Source organism: Diadema setosum, chromosome 9 (assembly GCF_964275005.1).
Source record: "Diadema setosum chromosome 9, eeDiaSeto1, whole genome shotgun sequence".
NCBI classification, from domain to species: domain Eukaryota; kingdom Metazoa; phylum Echinodermata; class Echinoidea; order Diadematoida; family Diadematidae; genus Diadema; species Diadema setosum.
Genome location: NC_092693.1, coordinates 30582283 through 30603481, shown reverse-complemented (window position 1 = coordinate 30603481; position 21199 = coordinate 30582283). Strand labels below are relative to the sequence as shown.

The window sequence follows — 21199 nt, the reverse complement described above, 5'->3', positions numbered from 1 at the left end:
ATAAACTTTTTTTCCCCTCTCTTTCTGGAGGTTCACGGCAACCACCAAACATGACTGTCATACAGCTCTTGACAGAGTAATCGGTTGATAGCATTCATTGTTGCTATAATGTATTTGCTCTGACTACGCAATGTTCCAAAGTCCATGCCGTCTTCTGCAACTTTCTTGTATTTGTTTTTGTTCATTGTTGGCTTAGTGAAAATGTATTCATCTCTTCTCACTCAAGTTCAGCGGAAGGAATTTGCATTGTGATGTAAATTCACATTGTTTTTGTCGCTATGCAGTCTCCAAATCAAGTGACCCGCGAATTTATTCAAGGATTTCATTAACCCCGTGCTAGTCTTGTAAGCCACCGAAGTATACATTGAAGAATACAGTAATTTCTTGAAGGCTTACAGAGGGGACAGAACGGCAGCCATGTTATAGAATGAATCTGCCAACGTTCTGTTCAAGTCATTTTCACACTGAGTGGTTTCTCCTCCAACACCCTGTGCTTTTGTTCGATTAGGGTTAGGACCTAAGATATCCATCTCTAACTCCATTGTTTATTGTATTTAGTCTTTTAGCGAATAATATGAGTATAAAACTGTGTTTTACACGTAGATTCGCCTCTGAACAAGTATCAAAGGATTGCTCTGAAAATAGGGTAAAGAAAAATTGGAGAGAATTTCTCAGGGAAGCTAGATCGTAAAAATAATGAACGGTGCTTCTTACGATAACAACAATGCATTTTTATTCTCTAATGTATAAAGTAAAAAAAAAAAGAAGGGAGTTTACTATCGTTTCCTTTGTTGTCGTTTTCAGTGCGCACAACATTTTGCATTCCTTGAATTAATCTTTAAAATTTGAAAATAGATCTGGGGAAATTATAGATATTCTAGCCTTCTAGGGTATTTGTTTGGGTTTGTTAAGAACCAAAACAACACTGTATGTTTTTACGTACGTATTGTGTTACCGTGCTGTGTATAATTTTGAGGAAATGCACATGTACTCATCAGTCTTACGTGCTTACATCGAGTGTGTATTATTATTATCATAATTTAGAAAGCCTACATGACAGTGAGTGTGTATACGTTGATTCGTCAATGCCCAAGCATCATTTACATTCTCTCTACTGACGTTAACGATATACTGTAATTATATGCAATTTCCATTTGCAGCTCCTGTGTGCCCAGTGAAAGAGCTGACAACAGTCGTTTGCTGTCGAATCTCTCTGACCTTTACAATGGCGAAATCGAGGAAAACGTCAGTGCCAGGGATCATGCATTTAATGACAGAGTCCAATCATTTAACGACAGCCAGCAGTTGACGTAGGTTTTGTTATCAAGACGTCCCTTTCATTCATATATTTATTCATTTATTGTTCATTCTCATTTTTCTTCCAACAAAGCATAACACTGAGTAAATCAGAAATTGTATATCATAAGCATATATACATTATAAGGTATGTTTAGTGAGGAAAAAGAGAACTGAGAGGTCCACCAATAAGCAACCCCTAATACTCCTGTACCCCAAATAAAAATCGTTTGCGCCACACCAAAGAAATTGTATACCTGCCTTACTTGAAAATGCCAATCACGTATGATAAAGCACACAGAGTTATGGAAATGCATGTTACATTTAAGTTACATGCATCTACTCGAAAACTTACCTACAATAGCTGAATTCAATCAGATTAATGTAATGTGTATAATGTGTTTACTTACCAAGGTATGTTATTTTTCATAGAGAATGCATAATATAAGTTGCCATTAATTCGTTTAACATCTGTTTTCGCCATTTTTCCGTTTGTTGGTATTTAGCCTGTATGGTGGTCGATCTAATTCTTGTCCCGTTTATAATGTATTTTCTTGCTCGGTAGCCTGAGACTCTACATGTACGACCACCCAATACCAGGTCGAAATCAATCGAGAGCTGTATACAGTATCTGTTATGATAGTGCCGTATCTATATGATCCATATCAATAAGCAGACACACTGGCCTTCATGCTATGCACTGTTGCAATGTATAGAAAAAGAACATAAAAGAAAACGTAGTCCAGCATTTTATTCGTTATCACAATTGGTTTATCGACTAACAGGACATCGTATGCTTTGCACAGTGGTTCAATAAAAACTATATACTGCGCATTTCTTTTAACAACATTCGTTGACCCGTCTAGTATGGTTGATTATTTTTCTCCGTGCTTCTTTTTATTGTGGTTGACTTTAATCATTTAGTATCTCAGTGTTTAAAATTGCAATGTTGTTTTTAAAGGTACATTCTATTTTAATAGGCCTTTTGCTTTGATGAATTGAACCTGTTACATTTTGTAAACATTTCATACTGTATATATCCAAGCGATTTGTATTCTGAATAGATGTATGAATTGAAATCAATAGGCCTATAATCTGTGAATACAACACTTTGTAAGTACATTGTACATGTATATTCTATAGCTGAAAGCTTCTTTGCATTTGGTACACCAATATGTCAAATTTTCCATTTGATAAATGTCTTCATTTCTTCCGTTGAAAGTGGTGTGTGGTATGCCAAAGGGTTGTAGGTTTCTCTACTGTTTTCTTTTGTGTGAAAAGTGCCCACAGTTTGTGCTAGCATTCTTTGTCCAAAAGTACAAAAGAGTACAAAAGCTATTCATGAAAAAAAAATGCTTTGTTTCACGCCCACTCTAGGAAGAACGGATCATTGACCAAGAAATTATGGGAGTTCCGACACGAAACAGATCAAGCGATCTACTTGTACGAAAGCCTTCTACAAAAACAATCTCATTTCAACATAGAAAACGTCTTGAAATTCAGGTAAGAGAGGCTCTGTAAGGCAGCACTTTAAAAGGATGATAACAAAAGTTTCGGTTGAGATAAGGCTTCAGGTTTCCAACATTTTTTTTTTTTTGTGGAGATAATGAGAAAAGTAAATTATGAAAGAGCATAGGAATTCAAAGTTGTTGTTTTTTTTTTAATGAACATTGGTTTTGAAATTGTTGATATCCAGGAACAAAGAGGTCCTGATAAACGGTGGGATCCACCTTTTATCAGGACCACATTGCTTTACTTTGTTATTGGATATCTCAGCCATTTCAAAACTGATTTTCATTAAATAGACTGAATAACTCTTAAACTTATGTTTAACATTTCATAAGTGGTTTCTAGTTATCTCGCTTTTTTTTTAAGATCTGAAACCTCCTTCTCAACACAATATCATCCCTTTGATACGTAGACCAGATCTATATGCAATTAATATTTTGCTCTTCTGATAGCAAAATTAAACAGCCGGAATAATAACAATTAATGGCCTATCTTTATCAAGCAATCCATAAATCAGTCAATCAACCAATCGATCGTGTGTAGATGCCAAATAACTCTAGCTTATAAATCAATTTGGAAGTGTCAATTTTGTTTAGTTGAGATGCGTTCATTTCCACTTTATTCATTTCATTTTCCCAAAGGAATTAGGGCCTATGTCGAGAATATTAATACAAGTAAACTGCAAAACTTCTCCTTGCAGCATGAACAATTAGCAACGATATCAAGTTCATGGGGTAAACTCTTGCTGATATTTTTTTTACAATGATAACAATATTTGAAAAAAAAAATTAAAATGGTTGGAACCTACTTCAAAAGTAGAGCTGGTATAGTTCAGGTCTTCTATTAAAACAAAACATGACAAAATTATGAAAGCAAATGTAGATACAACATTTATGCCTGCCTATATTTCTGTATGAATGATTTGACCTGCAGACTTCAGTTTTACGAGAAATAACAGTGTCGTTGCTACAAAATTAGTATTATTACCGGACCGAGGTATCTTATTAGATTAGACTGTAATCGGGCTGGTAAAATCGTTAAAGGGGACCTCCGGATGATTTTCAGATTTTTACATTTGAACAACTATGAATTAGTTAAACTGAGTACAGAGTTTCAGAATTTACAGTGATTGGGATGAGGAATGAGAATGACAAATTGCAATGAACAAGGATGATGACATGACAGCCCCACCATAAGAATGCATGAGTTGGGGCTCAAGGAAGCAGAACAAATAAGAAGGCATGCATAGATTCTTCACAGGTGAACTTGTTGAGCAAGCGGTATTGTAATGGAATATACACTGCTACATTTCTGAATTTTTGTGAGGCTCTGATTTCATCAAGGAGGTTTATAGTCCATGGGCCAGGCCAGATATTGGTACCATCTGAGGTGGCAAAACCTTTTTGGTGTCATTTCGTTTGTCGGGCATAGATATGCTTATCAAGCTATGATAGCATTTCCAAATGAGTAGCTTAGTCCTAATAAATGAATTTTTAACCCGTTTGGTTTCGCTGTATATCCCTTTACTTCTGAATCGAAACTAACCGCTATAGAAAGAAGAGCACTGTCTTCTGTATGTCCACAGGTGTTCTGTTGTAAACGCGGTGCGCTTAGTCTTTATTCAAGGTAGCGAAGGGAAAGTCCAAGGGTTATGATGTCCACAGCGCTTAGTCTTTATTCAAGACGGCGAAGGGAATATCCGAAGCTAATGATACAGTGTATATCCCTTTATCTAAAAAAAAAAAAAAAAAAAAAAAAAAAAAAAAAAAAAATTCCTAGTGGATTTTGCCGTATTTTTCAATTATTCATCATTTTCCGGTGAAAACGCTACGGTGAAAACGCTAATACCACGCCACTGTCGCTTTATTTCCATCCAACAATGAAAGATAATGCAGAAACAATGTACCGGTACACTACAATACATTGTAATAAATAATATTGTACATGAGCAGAGTGATTTTTGCTTAAAACTGATGTATTTGTTGAAAGGGTAGTATAAAAACAGTATAGATAATCCCTTTTATTAGGAACTTTAGATATGATAACATCCACGAGGAATTGCTTTTTTGTTTGTTTTTTTAGATAAAGGGATATACACTGTATCTAGGCTTTGGATATTCCCTTTCGCCGTCTTGAATAAAGACTAAACGCATCGCGTTTAGCTCTGGACAGCATCACCCTTTGGATATTCCCTTCGCCGCCTTGAACAAATACTAAGCGCACCGCGTTTACAACAGAACACCTGTGGACATATCAGTGGGACATACCATGAGCTCCATGGACATACAGAAGACCGTGCTCTTGTTTCTATAGCGGTTAGCCTCGATTCAGAAGTATAGGGATATAAAAACGAGACCAAATTGGTTAAAAAATTCATTTATTAGGACTAAGCTACTCATTTGGAAATGCTATCATAGCTCGATAAGCATATCTATGCCCAACAAACAAAATGACACCAAAAAGGTATTGCCACCTGAGATGGTACCAATAATAAATTTTTCGCCTCTTGGCCCATGGACTATTAAGAGATGGAGTTCCAACTGGCTGTAATTATTCAAACAGCTGTCATTTTTTCTATTGATGCACAAAAGAATTCCACTGGTGCTCTTGTGCCTTTGATGACCGGGGTTCCATGTCGCCGTCTTTTTGAGCAATCTGAAGATTCATTTTAAACTCTAACTTAATATCGGCTATATTCTGCTTGTCTATTTGTTAAATAGAGTGAATGTTTACTTAATGATAAAGCATATACAACAAAAGTAAATCCCGTCCATGATTATGTGCAAAACTGTAAACCTGAGCTGTATGTCGTGAAATTGAAACTGTACCCTCACTACAACTCCGATTTTATCATCTTTCCGATCACTTCCGACAAATGAAACTGAAATGGAATAATTTTCAAATATAGTTCAATATTTATTTGCATGTTAGATTAGTGTAAAGTCATGTAAATTCGAGTAATTTTGATTTTTATTTCATCAATTTTTGAACAATTTTATTTGCACATCCCCGTGTCTGTACATATATGTATCCCTTAATTTTGTAAGAAGGGACAGCGAAAAGTAATTACCATCATAAAGACAGATCTTCCTTTGAGATTGACTAGTCATGATGCAATGACACATGAATCAGTTGTCTTCCTTAAGGGGGTATCTCACCGGGCTTGAAACTAGTTCGCGACTAGTTCGCGACTCTAGATTTTGTTAGTTGCAGAGACGTCTCCGCGACGTCTCCGAGACGTCTCCTGAAAATTACAGAGTCTCCGATTAGTCGCCAGTTAGTCGCAAGAAATTTAAACATGTTCGATTTTTCGCGAAGTCTCCGCGACGTCTCCGAGACGTCTCCATCAGTTGCGGAGACGTCGCGGAGACTAATCATAATTATCCGCGACTGCTGAGACGTCTCCGTGACGTCTCCGCGATGTCTCAGAGACGTCTCCGCGACGTCTCAGAGACGTCGCCGAGACCTGCTGGAGACCAGAAAAACTGTCGAGAGGTCGCGGAGACGTCTCCGCGACGTCTCCGGGACTCTATTTGACGCTGTTTGACCTACTTTAAAAACCACGTGACCTATCTGCGTGCTGACATCCTGCCTAGATCAAGTCAGGTGATCCTGCAACGGCTCCCTCATATTTGAAATTTTTGGCACGTGCCATAACTCGTCCAGAGACGTCTCCTTTTTGAGACCGCAAGACATTTTTATGTTGGAGACGTCTCCGCGACTGCTGCGACTGATAAGTTGGAGACGTCGCGGAGACGTCTCCGTTGGTGAGATGCTAGCTTATCTGAGAGGCAGCTCCAGTTTAGCACATACTTCAAATAATTCTGAGTGGCGGCATGAAACATGGGATCAAAGGGAATGAGACTGTTGTTACTCCATTTCTCAAACCTCCTTGATTTCATCAACACTGTCCAGTGTAATTTGTTAAAGATTTTCAGTGTATTGGTTTCTTTGCTCAAGGACCACAATAGATTCCATGAATCTATACACGTAACTGTCGATTTATGTACTACATGATGTGAAATTATGAAAATCGTCTGGAATGTCCCTTTAAAGATACCAACGTTTATCTGTTGTAGCCCTGATGTCTGTTCATTCTCCTCCGCTTGATTATGGTAACTTGCTTTTTATTTATTTATTTATTTTTTGTCGGCGACTGTACGACGCAACAATGTGTTTTGAGGAATGGAAATGAAAACTTAGGGCGAAACATGGAAGCATGATGATGATTTAAAGAAAGTGAATCGTCGTACACTGGTGATACTGTACTTTTTATTATCATTATTTTTGGTAGGCGGGGTTGCGTAACAGTTTCCTTGTTACAACCCCTTCATAAAATTTGTTGCATTCGGTGTTAGGTGGTCGATCGAGCTCTACCTGATGCATTAAAACAGCGCGTAGAATAATCGTGCCTAATACTGCACACAACTTACTTTGCCAACGAAGAGAGAGAGATGGAGAGAACACCGTCCCTACATTTTGGTTACCTTGTTATACGGTAAGGGTATACACGTCGTGTCTTAAGCTCAATATTAATTCGGGCAGTCAATTTGCATTTATTATTATAATTTTTAGAGAACTATATGGAATTAGCCACAACCTCCCATCTGTTTTCTTTACAGATCAGAGCTCGCTTCGCATCATCGGTCACTCAACGGGACCTCCATGGTAATCTTGCATCATCAAAACATCAAAGTTGATACTGTTATCAGACACTCAAGAGGTGGAATGAAGCTTCAGCTAAAGCCCGAGATCTATGACTTGTTTCCAGAGGTGGGGAATATAGATCATTTCTGATAATGCCCGACTTTCTCTCCTTGTACTTCCATTTTGATTTCAACTTCATTTTCAATTTATTTTCGCATTTCTCAATGAAAAATTCATGAAGTATAACAAAATAGTATCCATGCAGCTGGGATAAACAATGCATATTACTCACATGTAGAACATGGTGCTCAATGTTATCAGAGTTTCAATTTTAAAGTAAGTGAATATGAAAGAGAGAGGGTATAAATTTGAGAAGGAGAGGGAGAACTAGAGATCTTCGAAAGTCGACCAAAACTGTACAATCCCTTTAACCGCTCGGCCACGGAGACGTCATAGCGAATACCCGACGGACCAACCCTTCAACTCTTTATGCGCATGTTCCTTTTTGGGGCAGAGAGTTATGAATAACAACCAGCCGCGTGCCTCAGCTAGAATATATATATATATATATATATATATATATATACATATAATAAATGATGTATAATATGTAGGCCTATATATTATGATACATAATCAGGTTATATTAGATATTATATTGTCACTATTATATTATGTGCAAAACTTCAGGAACGACAAAAAATTACGTTTTCGTATGGAGACATCTTCTTCTCAAATCACGATGTGCCTGGTTTACCGTTTGTTTACTAATGCTTGTCACTTGCATGAGACGAACTAAAATCACGATACCTTTGTCCTATAATCGGGTAGAGATAATTCTATTTCGACCCAAATTATTACTTGGAAGTACTTAATATTTATTTACTTTAAACATGCATGGGTTGGTGACTTTTTCTACACGAATGGTGAATTTGTCATGTTCGTATTATATTTAAATTCGATTTGTTTCTGTCATTCAACAGACCGGTCCATTCTCAGAAAACAAGACGTTTAGATCGTGTGCAGTGGTTGGAAACAGCGGGTCTCTTCTGGGAAGCAAATGCGGAAAAGAGATTGATTCCAGTGATTTTGTTATGAGGCGAGTATACTATCTATTCATTTTGAGCGGGAGTATTGTATGGGCAAGTTAAGTGTCTGCCAACATGATTTATGACAGCATGACTGTTGATTACATTTTTATAAGTTTGGAAGAGAACGTTGTACTGTTGGTTCTTGAAAGCATACGTTATCATTTCGTTTGATTATTACTACAATTTACTACTCACGAGGGGACTGCATTCTACCAGCTAGGCATTTTAGCAGTCCCCTCCATTTCCGAATTTTCTCTTTGTTACAATTCATTTACAGTTTGTTCATGCATTTCTTCATCTAAAGTATGTTTTGTCTCATTGTAAACAAATGACGTGCATTTAAATCTCACTTGAAGATGCAAAAGTCACATTGTACTTCACTTTTTATCTGCCATTTCTGTATGTTTTCGTCTGAAATGAAAGTAAATGAAATGAAATACGTGTGCCACTTTGTTAAAAACATAACCCAATCGTCACAGTCATGTACACAGGTTATGGTTATTATCGTTCTGTTATTGCTGTTATTACTTACAGGCGCACTCATATCCTGCGCAATCCTTAAGACGATTTTTTTTTCTTTTTCTTTATACAAATCCCAACATGTAAAACAAAGATAACATTTTAAGTTTCTTGTGCAGTTCCCACATTGTGGAAAAATCTGAAACTTTCCAACTGTTGTATTACTTGAATTAAGACTTAAAACACATCTTTTCATTTTGGTTGTTAATCATATCACAATTTCCTGTAGCGTAGAACGTGTACATTATTATGCAGATAAAGGTTGTGCGCTTTACAAATCGAAATAATATTTCTATATATTAATTTGTTCATTAAGTTCATTTATCATTTGATTATTTTGTGTCTTCTTGGGAGATTTGTGATGTAAAACGTTGATTGATATATGAATTATGATTTTAGTTCAAATTACGCCGTTCACGTCGCCTCGATATACACGAATTTTGTTGTAGGTGTTCACATGTAAACACGGGTTAGCGTGGTTGCTAATGGAGAGATGTGAAGTCAGTGTAACATTAACAAGCAATGCAGTTTTATTCAAGTACCCTGAGAGCTCTTTCATTATATCCCAAGAGTGTGTTAATTGCACAGCGTATATCTCACTTCAAATATATTGTATGTTCAAACATATTGCATGTTTGTTTGGGGGTGGTAATTGTGTCGAAAAAAATTGTGTCGAAAAATGGGAAATTGGAAATAAATGTTTATTTGATTTTGAATTTGAATTATATGTATCCATTTTGGGTAAGCATATCAATATTCATAAAACGTAAATGATTTATATGTTTCACTCCAATTATTATGTTCGAATACATTGTGTGTTTCTTTGTTTATTTTTGGTAAGTGTGTTGAAAACAAAAAAGAATGTGATACTGGAAATAAGATTTGAATTTGAATTTGAATTATGTGTATCCGTTTTTATTTTTATTTTTATTTTTTGATAAGCATATCAATTCATTAATGAATACGGGGTGAACGAATGGCAAGTCTTCCTCTTATGTCCCCCCTTTCTTTAATGATCCTCAATTTCCTATTGAAAGGGATTGTACAGTTTCGGTTGAGACCTTTGAATTCATCCTAGAATGGTATCCTCTGTACTATTTCATAAGTGTTTTCCTGGTATCTTGAAAAAAAAAAGTTTAAAGCCAAATTCTCATCTCCACCAATTCTAAATTATCCTTTTAATTCTGACAGGTGTAACTTACCCAAGCTTGAACCTTTCAAAGATGATGCTGGAGTTCGAAGCAATTTAACAACGCTGAATCCGAGTATGGTCGGAAGAGTGTAAGTTACCCAATTCCGTCATTTTTATAGCCTCATTTAGATTCCATTTCCCTGTTAATGAGCTCATTTCGATAGCATGGATACAATGCTGAAAGTTCTATGGAATTAAGGAGACACATTCCCAGGTCCCAAACCAACCCGAGTCGTAAATCCAGTGCCATTTTGATAGGTATTTCATGTACTAATATCTTTCCTTTTACTGACAACCTTTCCTTCCCGAGTCAACAAGTAATTATATATATATACATATATATATATATATATATATATATATATATATATATATATGTGTGTGTGTGTGTGAGATATGAGAAAGGAAGGAGAAATAAGTGCGTAGCCTTGACATCATTATTCCTCTTATATACTGTTCCTCCTTTTCGGAAAAGCGTAAGAGTATAATTATATATATATATATATATATATATATATATATATATATATATTATACATTGCTCCGCGTATTGGCAGTACTAGAAATAGCAATAATAATGTCACAATAGATGAATGCATTAAATGCCAATTGCCTTGATTTCAATTCAAAATCCGAATTTTCGGGGGCCTCCCCCTTCGTCAGGTATGAAAGTGCTAATGATCAGCACTTTCATCCCTGACGAAGGGGGAGGCCCCCGAAAATTCGGATTTTGAATTAAAATCAAGGCAATTGGCATTTAATGCATTCCTCTATTGTGACATTATATATATTATATATATATATATATATATATATATATATATATATGTGTGTATATATATATATATAATGTATATACTCTCTTTTGATATGTCAGATTGATAAAACTAATTTTATACATTTCAAAAACGTTCATTCTTCTGATATTGAATGTAATTTATATATTGATGGGTTACCCCTTGTAGAAAAAAAGTTTACTAAATTTCTTGGTGTAATTATTGACGCCAATCTTACCTGGAATGAACATGTAAACAATATAAGTAATATTGTATCAAGAAACATAGGTGTATTGTTCAAACTGAAAGATTTTTTTTTATAGAAAAGTCTCTTTTTATTTTATATAATGCACTGACTTTACCATACATCACATACTGCAATATGGTATGGGCAAATTCTAACAAGATAAAAAATTCAATCAGTTCATCTTCTCCAAAAAAGAGCACTCCGCATTTGTACCAACTCACATTATCTTGCAAATTCTGAACCATTATTTTTTAAATTGAAAACTTTGAAAATCCATGATATTCATACATTACAAAGCGCAATATTCATGTACAAATACAAATCCAACACCCTCCCTTCCTCGTTCCACAACCTATTCACTGTGAACTCCAGCGTCCACGCTTACCCAACTCAAAATTCTAAAGATTATCACCTCCACAATCCCAAGTTAATGATAGCTCACAAGTCAATTAGACATCATGGACCTGACGTTTGGAATAATCTCCCCGAGCAAATTAAGACAACCACCAAATTACATTCTTTTAAGGCACTTATGAAAAAATATTTTTTATCGAAATATAATGATGTATGAGTGATAAGAAGTTTTGGGGTTTTTTTACGTTCACTCACAAACATTTTATATTGATATAGTATTAGTTTTAGTACTTTGCTGAGCATCAAAATTGTTGATATTGTATACAGAAGTATGTAGAAGACATACATGTGACACAAAGAATAAACCAGAATCAATCTAATCAGGTATAATCGTTATATACCCAAACATTAAATTAACAAAATTGTATTTCATCGCATGCGCAGCTCAGCTCAGCACAGCACAGCACAGCACTCACCTCAGCACAGTATTATGGTAAAAAATGCCTATTGATAACAAATAAACGAAAACTCTTTTGAATTCCCCCTTTACTTTTGATTTCATAAATTATTACAATATTTTGGATTTGACTATTGATTCTATTTTTGCAGACACGTCCGTTATACAGATATGTAAATCTATTTTAAGTCTCGAATTTTACCCCGAGGCCTCGATCCATGTCAAGCTGCTGCTTATGATCGCGGTCTCCTACTTTTCTGTTATTATAATAACCAAAAAATATAGAATTTTAAAAATCAATTTATTCAAATCCCCTGTGTTATATTCTTTTTTTTTTCTGAAATTCGTTTAATGAAAGGACGTGATATACTCCGAATGAATAATCAATTGTTATTTACATACTCTACAAGTATTGATTTAACGATTCGCCTCCGAACTTGTTTTTTTTTTTGTGTGAATGATATGCTACACGTCTTATACATCGAATACTGTCATGTTCATAGTGTGTGTGTATATGTACCTTGAATTCATTTGCAAGACAGTATATGCTTGCTTAAATGTCGTGTAACATTAATTTCTAAATATGTGTATTCTTTTGTTATGTGTGATTTGGAAAAAGGCAGAAATAAAATCAATCAAATCAAATCAAATCAGATCACTACCTATCTCATATCCGTGCAATCTCCTTTCAAAAAGTAGAAACGTTGTGAAGGATATTGAATTTTCCAAGATATATTATCATTACCGAATAATCTTCACAAAACCAGAGTGAATAAATTTCGTCTAAATGTGATATTTTTAATTGAAATTGAGATGACTGTTATGAACGTAAAGCTTACTTGAAATTTAAGATATTACACTGTACTAAATGTTACACAAAAGAAAAAAAAAAACCCACACACACTAGATTTCCTTAGATCAGCAAATATATGTGATACAATCTATCGACTAACCTCATGTCCCCCTAAGAGAAAAAGAAGGCGGATCAAAAACCCAACCGATTACATAACAAAACATGTGACATATTCAGAAATAAAATCAAAATCAAATCGATCAAATCAAAATACAAAATACAAAATACTAGTAATCAGCATATATTGAATCTATGACCCTATTTGAGTAAACATAGATCAAAACGGTGATATGAGCTGTAGCAGAGCAAAAGAGCTAATACTCTGCCCTGTTTATTGTTGGACATCACCAAAACATCGTCGATTTTGAGATTTCGTCCATTGCGAGACCATACCGTACTTCCTTGAGATCGTGATTGCAAAATTCGATAAGGGTGATTAAAGATGCTTATAATCGCCAAACTTGCCATTTATGAGACTTGTAACTAGCTGCTACTCCCAAGATTTCCAGATTTTCAATTTTCACATGATACATTATCACTTACAGACATTAAAATTTTCAGTATACGTCGATATAGGTTGACTACAAACTTTCAACTGAGGACAATTTCAGATTTGATTATCTTTAGCGATGATTTATCTATAGCGACAAGATAGCTGATTGGCTGGCTACTCAATCGTGCCCAACATCGGGACCGGACGCTATTTTGGCTGAGAACCGTTCTCGTTTTCCCTAGGACGGGAGGTTTTTTCGGATTTGAGCCGAAGCAAATTTTGCACTCGTCACGCTCAACTAGCGGTCGCGTCGTGCTTGCAAAAGTTCCCTATTCTAGGATTGTTTTCCTTTGATTACAGGTATAAGAAGGTGAGGGATGACGCCAATAAGGAGAAGCTGCTTCGTGATCTATCATCCTATCACGGCTTTATATGGATGCCCTGTCTGGTCATCGGCGGCAACTTCGGCTATTTCGCCAAGGTAGTCGAGGCGACGAAAGGACACGAACCACCTGTCCTCTGTGGCCACCCCGAGCACTTCAAGTATGCTGGTACATTCTGGACAGAGAGGGCACATATCAGATGGACTTCTTCGGGTACTGTACAACGCGCTTCCGTGTTTCTTTCTTTCTTTCTTTCTTTCTTTCTTTCATGCCCATATTCAGCTGCCCTAGCTGGACTTCCATGTGGTCCAGTTTGATTTGATCTTCACCGGGTTATGCACCCTGCTCTTCGCGATGAATGAATGAAATGAGATCTTTCTCGTGCATGAGTTTGTGACTCTCACAGACATGGACCTCCACTTAATATCCTATTCGAGAGACAATGTGTTTTGCCTCCTACCAAGGAAGGGACGGAATGCTTAAACACAACATTGCTCAGCTAGACTCAGAAATCGGACCCCGGGGTACATGAATTTGGAGGCAGACGCACTACCGATTGAGCCAATTTAATCACCGCCCCTTTTCTCCAGTCCATCGCGAAATATCCCGTCCTCTTTTTGCGTCCTTCCTCCTTCTAATTTTTCTGTTGTTTGTTACAAAGAAACAAAAACAAAAAGCGACACACAACGCATGATTTCTACGACGCAACATAACGACACCACATAATATGATAATTTTGGGATGAGTCTGTTGTTGTTTTTTCTTTAGTCATAATCTTATTTGGTTTCATCTGGTCCTGTTTCTTTCACCCCGGCCTTTTTTTCAAGATCTATTTTGTGTCGTCACGATGTTTTGTGTACTCATTCCAGGATTTTAGTCATTCAGTGCTTGTATCCACGAATTTTCGTTCAGTGGTATATAAAAAAAAATATCGACTTCAAATGCTTAGTGGGGTTGTGGTCCACACTACTCAAAGAAGTTCTCCTTTAACATCCAAAATTCCTACAAAATCAGAAAACTTGATTGGAAACTTACGTGCGACGTTTCGCCGATTAACAATCAGCTTCTTCTGATTGTAAGAACCATTATTCCACTGAAAGGACGCCAAAAGAAGCCGATTGTTAATCACCGAAACGTCGCACGATATAAGTTTCCCATCCAGTTTTTTTTTTTTTTTTCATTTATAAGAATTTTGGAGGTTACGATTCGATAGGATGAATGAGAATCTACATCAGTTAATTTTTCCTTTGACATTTTCGTAACGGTGATGGAACCAGAAAGGAAAATTCTTTCCATATCTGAATAGTATAAAATCACACAGGACATGTTAAGTTTCGTTTAGAGCGGACGAAACAAACATTAAAATGTTGTCACATGTTTCATGAAACAGTGATATCGGTTTCAATCACGAGATTGCAAGACTGAAAAAAAAAAAGCCAATTCGTAGTTCCGTTTTGCGAATGAGCAGAAAAAGCAAACGTCATCTGTATTCTAGTAGGCACGTTGGTTCTAAAATTTACCGAGATAAGTTTCTGAGATGCAATGAATATTCATGCATTTCTTATAGTGCTTGGTAAAACATCCACCTGACAGGAACAAAGTGTTTGTCAACGCCTAGTATTACGCAATTTGGACAGAAAAAAGTTTTTGTTCATGCATTCTATTGCGGATGTTTCCCCAAGTGTAACTGACCATTCTGGTCACCTGTGTGCATATGCTTGTTCATTCTTTCTTTGAACATGAATTCCATAACTTGTTAAGTCGGGCAAGCGTATGCAGTGTGTATAATGTGCACATGAACTGACTTATGAGGTGTCAATAACATTATTCATAGAGTCCGCCACTGGTTGTAAAGGAGTCTTATCCATTTTATTATATATTGCAGGATTTTATCTGGTGACACTAGCCATTCAGCTGTGTGACGAGGTGAATCTCTTTGGTTTCTGGCCCTTTCCTGTTCGCTATAACCAGGATGAGGAAATTCCCGTGCCGTACCATTACTACGACAAACTTTCAAACGCGTTTGCAAAGAGTCACCACACGATGGACAAAGAGTTCAGCCTCCTCGTTCAACTTCACAACCTTGGTGTGATCAAACTTCACGTAGGACCCTGTGGTCAGTGAGATTGGATATTCTGAAAGTAGGATTCAAATTTGAAAATAAAATCTTTGAAAAATCATGAAAGATCTCTTTATTTCAAAGATAGAATCAACTGTAAAAAACAAACAAACAGCAAAAACAACAAAGAAACAAACCAAAACCTATATACCCCATTGACAACTGTTTGAGCAATTCTGGTTCGTTTAAGCAGTGTAATTATGAGGTATCTGTACACCACATCATTGATTATAATGTAGCTGATTCGGGTGATTCACGATTGAGGGTCCAAATCATGTACATCCCAAGACAACCTACAATCTTTGGTATATAACACATTCTATTCCTGGTTTGCATTCATCTTGTGTTGAGATGGTTCTTCAGATAAATGTGTGTGATCCTTTAATGACGCTCCATTTCATATTCAAGTTCAGTAAATGTAATATATACGCCTGAAGAAAAATCAAGCAAACAATTTCAAAGGATGTTTACGACAATCGGGCAAACATTCGGGATGGGATGGGACTCTCAACTTTCACAGCATTTCCTCGATATACAGCGATATTGGTTGCAGCCATATTATGCAAATGAAAGATGATGACGTAAATTAATGGTCTCGCAAGTTTCCAATTGACATGAGCACAACTCCCAAGACAAATGCTTTGTTCAAACATTTGAAACTCGGAAATTCCAGAACTCTTTCATCCGTGTAAGCAGTGTTAGAACTTCTTCCACTGTGTTCCGTGTTCTGTGTTCCTGTTTTTGTAATATCTTAAAGGGGATGGCTAGTACCTGATTAGTGGGAATGCTGGGGGATGACTGTTCCAATCCTTGTGGTATTCATTTAAGAGTGTATTATGTATCTATTGTGGTGTGAAAATTATTTGCTTCAGAATGGTCTCATATTCAAGCAATGTGTAGTTTAATGTTTCCAGGTTAGCATGCCTGTACAGTGACGGGGCGATAAAACTGCACATTACTTGAATATGAGACAATTGTGAAGCAAATGATTTTCACACAACAATAAATATATAATGTACTCGTAAATGAATCCCACAAGGATTGGAACAATCATCCCCCAGTATTCCCACTGATTCCCACTGATCAGTTACTAGCCATCCCCTTTAAATTAACTTTGAAGGACGCGACGTGGCGATGAGTTTTAATCCACTAGCAACGGCGACGGGGCAGTGGTGTTGTATGATATGAACTCATGTTTATCTGAGGAGGCCCTGCATTACTTTTGTTCCATACACATCAAAATATATAATAAAAAAATATATATAATAAAAGCGGTACTTCGACAGAAAAGTGGCTGATATTTTGGGTGTATGTTAAGTATTTTATGAACATTCCAGATTTATATCGGTGATATTACCATGTATGAAGATTATGATTATATTTTTTATATTGATGGTTACCAGCAAATACATGTGGTTTGTTAAGCAATAATGATGTGTTTATAGTGGCTGAAATGATTAATTTATAATTACAATTTATAATTAATAGACAGTGTTTTTATGTCTTTCATGTTATTATGATGGTTCATACTCTAACTCCAACGTACGTTCTCATGAATAATGTTCTCACTATAGAAAGATTATTGGAAATTCCATCCCAAAACAAACAAAAAACAAACAAACAAACAAACAAACAACCAACCCAAACAAAGTTAATAGCAATTACATGTCAGGAAAATCGCAATGCAAACGCTCTCGTGAACAGGTTGTGGTGTATTGTGTAGTACGAATCCCTACAGTGACTTAATATCTGATGGTTTGTTGACGCTGTTTGAGTTTATTACTTTTTTATTGCGTACTGTAGCTATTCGTCTATACAGCTATCTTTTTTTATGATTGTATTTGAGCATGGTATCACCGATAGCCTTTATGGTGACCAACCAATTCCTGTCTTGATTACAACGTGAATATAAGGGATTCTTGAGTGAAAAATAGGGTCATAAGTCAAAACTATAAAAGGCATTCCGATATGACTTTAGGTATATGTTGTTGTAGTTTCTCAGTTGATGTTTTGCAACTACTAATATCTAACTTTACGTGACATCTCTCCTACTGCAAAGACTGGAGGGGACTTTTGTTTTATCTGTCAAATGTATTCCTTGTCAAGAAATTTTGCTAATGATATACTATCTACTGCGTATACACGTTAAGCGTTGCAGGTTTTGTATTCAGTGCTTTTTTTTCTTCGTATCGGTAAATAAATGTATTTTCTCCGTATGTGTTGGGAATAATTTTTACAACAAAGTATAGGGTTGTTCTTTCAATACAATGCAACCTGCGGGTTTGACTTTAATGGGCCTATACAATGTGAATTATAGATGTTTGTCGTCCGCATTGATTGACTGTGCTCATTACAACAGATGCTGAGTCGAATATTGATTTAAACGTGCCACGTTGACATAATCGTTAAGATTATTATTTTATGGCTTTTCATTCGATCCTGGCGGACTGTATGACAAACATAATCTGTATGTCTTATCTCATCGTCAGGAACTCCACATATTTGTATAGTTGACTCATTTTGTCTGCCGAGTAGTCTTTGTCGGAGTCAACTCAGGCTGAGATTTTCTAATAAACAATAAATTAGCCATCCGAGGGATAAAAGTCTTCGCAGTGACTGAAAAAAAACACAAACACACAAACAAACAAACACAGTTGACACTCCGAGGGTGGCGCTCTTTCATGTAACATTTTCTACTGAATATTGATGCAAATATCCCTATTATTCTACTGTGGACATCGATTTAATACAGTAGTTTATGGGATTACTATCCTTATGATCACATTGGTTGGCTTTTAAGACGCAATCATTTAGTCTTTTATAACATTTTCATTTTGTTTCAAAGTTCAAGCCACGCAAGGTGATTTGTTAAAACAGTTGTTGTGCAGTTTAGCTGCAATGCGGCCCCCGGTGTCCTATGTATAGTTTAATGATAATAAATAGTAATGAAAAACACTTATAGCGCTTGATATACTGACGTTTCTATCAAAAGTGCATTAATACAGAAAAAATATTAAATCAAAATACAGCGTTATGTACGTGTTATATAACACACAAAAAATAGGATTGAGTTAATAAGTTTTCTGCATTGATTTAAACTGACTTATCAACACTTACAACAATAACATGCCGGATATAAAGAGGGACTTTGTTCCAAAGAGATGGAGAAATAACAGAAAAGTCCATTCACCACAACGGGTACATGACTGTGTAGAGACCATGCGACAGTTGCAGAGTGGAAGAACGGGGATAACTGGTTTAAGTGGAGGAGCGGAGAGAAATCATGTGTTTTAGATAAGATGGGGCTAGATTATTAAACAGTGAGAAGGATTTTAAAGGTGATACGTTGATATATGGGGAACCAGTGGAGGAATTGGAGAACTGGAGTAATCTGTGTCAAATTCGTGGTTTGGCCTGAATTAATTTTCATTGTCTTTACCTAATACAAGTGTAAAGTGGGTGAACGTGTGGCCAGAATGTAGCATTCCATTGTGACGGTAGTAGCGCGTAGCCATTTTATTGCAGGGGCTTGCCATCTGATTTGCATCTCAAACTGAAAATAACTATTGTATCTGAGCTACATGTAACATTGTTATATATTGTATATATTATGTAAAGATAGATTGGAAGTAAAGTGTGTGTGTGCGTGTGTGTGTGTGTGTGTGTGTGTGTGTGTGTGAGAGAGAGAGAGAGAGAATTGATATTACTTCTTAGCCTATCATTTTTGTTGTACAGTGCTTTAGAAATTAAGATGTCTCTTGACGAGCCACATCGCAGTAAGATGTGAGTTAAGAAAATCATCAAATGAGCTACCGGTACCTAAGGAAAAACATCGGCGATGGTAACTCAATACATCAGTCTCAGGAGCTGAATACATGTACTACCCGTCGCCACCGCTCGACAGGCGACGCTAAGGTGCCAGGTAAAAATGTCAGAGGTAAAAATGTCAGAAGTAAAAATGTCAGAGGTAAAAATGTCAGAGGTAAAAACGTCAAGTAGCTGTCAAGGTAAAAATGTCAGAGGTAAAAATGTCAGAAGTAAAAATGTCAGAGGTTAAAATGTCAGAGTAGAAATGACAGAGGTAAAAATGTCAGAGGTAAAAATGTCAGAGGTAAAAATGTCAGAGGTAAAAATATCAGAGTAAAATGACAGAGGTAAAAATGTCAGAAGTAAAAATGTCAGTGGTCAAAATGTCAGTGGTCAAAATGCCAGAGATAAAAAAGTCATTGGTAAAAATTTAGACGTAGAAATGATAAGAGGACGAGGTAAAAGTGCCACAGATTTTTTTTTCTGAAATTTTTACTTCTGACATTTTTACCTCTGACATTTTTACCTGACATTATTACACCGAACCGACGCTGATGTAGGCATAATTTTATATAGAATGAAAGGGAGAAAATGAATGAATGAATAATGAATGAACGAACGAATGAATGAATGAATAAATAAATAGATAAATAGGTGAATACATAAGTTCGATAATCAATAAGTATGATAGAAATCGATAGAATCTAAAAACAAATAATTAATAAATAAACAATAAATGAATACAGTAATAGCAATAAGCACTGTATTGTGATGTCACAAAACTGAAATAGTGGTTTCACCTGACGTCATGAAACAGTGATTTTGATTCCTAACTTACATAAAACCATGTATACAGGTGTACCATGCAATATGACCTCGAAAGTCTTTCATCGATTGTACATTATTGACGAAAATAAACTGTTCAAACAACCCCCTTCTTGTCACTGTGACCTAGCGACTGTAACTTTTCTTGAAACATATATGCATCATTGCAGGGATGATTGCACCTCTGCAATTACGTAATGTGAAAACTCTCTGATTCCTTTCAAATCTGAGGGGGCGAAAAACAAAGAACTCTACAGAACATCTGTGTGCTTTTTTATTGCTGAAGTTCGGTGTGAAGTGATGACACGTTCTATACATTATAGGTTCAAATCACCATTACCGCATGTATGTTTGAAGTTTCTCATTTTTTTATATTGGCTTACCTTTGTAGGGGTGTATGAAAACCATACTTTTGTTTCGCAAAACTTTGCACATGTCATGATCACATATCTTTGGCATCACCAAAATATGGCTTTCAATGAAAACTTTCAGAAACTGAGTGTAAGACATTTCACATAATTATTCTATTGACAGAACAGTTATGTATAAATGAAATGCATGACATGTATGAGCTCTTTGTTTCCTTTTAATGCAAAGGGCGAGTGTAATAATTCTCACAAATACATGGTCT

The 21199-nt window shown here is 36.0% G+C and overlaps 1 protein-coding gene across 1 annotated transcript in view; it reads left to right on the top strand.

The window, feature by feature from the left end:
• The window catches only part of LOC140233435 (alpha-2,8-sialyltransferase 8B-like), a 31402-nt gene extending 11679 nt beyond the window's left edge, over positions 1 to 19723 (top strand). Inside the window, exons 2-9 of the mRNA XM_072313546.1 lie at positions 1161 to 1310; positions 2674 to 2799; positions 7428 to 7578; positions 8436 to 8551; positions 10254 to 10343; positions 13795 to 14030; positions 15703 to 15958; positions 19672 to 19723. Coding sequence (XP_072169647.1) covers positions 1161 to 1310; positions 2674 to 2799; positions 7428 to 7578; positions 8436 to 8551; positions 10254 to 10343; positions 13795 to 14030; positions 15703 to 15941 — 1108 coding nt within the window. The 3' untranslated portion in view covers positions 15942 to 15958; positions 19672 to 19723. The remainder of the gene's footprint in view (positions 1 to 1160; positions 1311 to 2673; positions 2800 to 7427; positions 7579 to 8435; positions 8552 to 10253; positions 10344 to 13794; positions 14031 to 15702; positions 15959 to 19671) is intronic.
• Positions 19724 to 21199: the final 1476 nt, after the last annotated feature.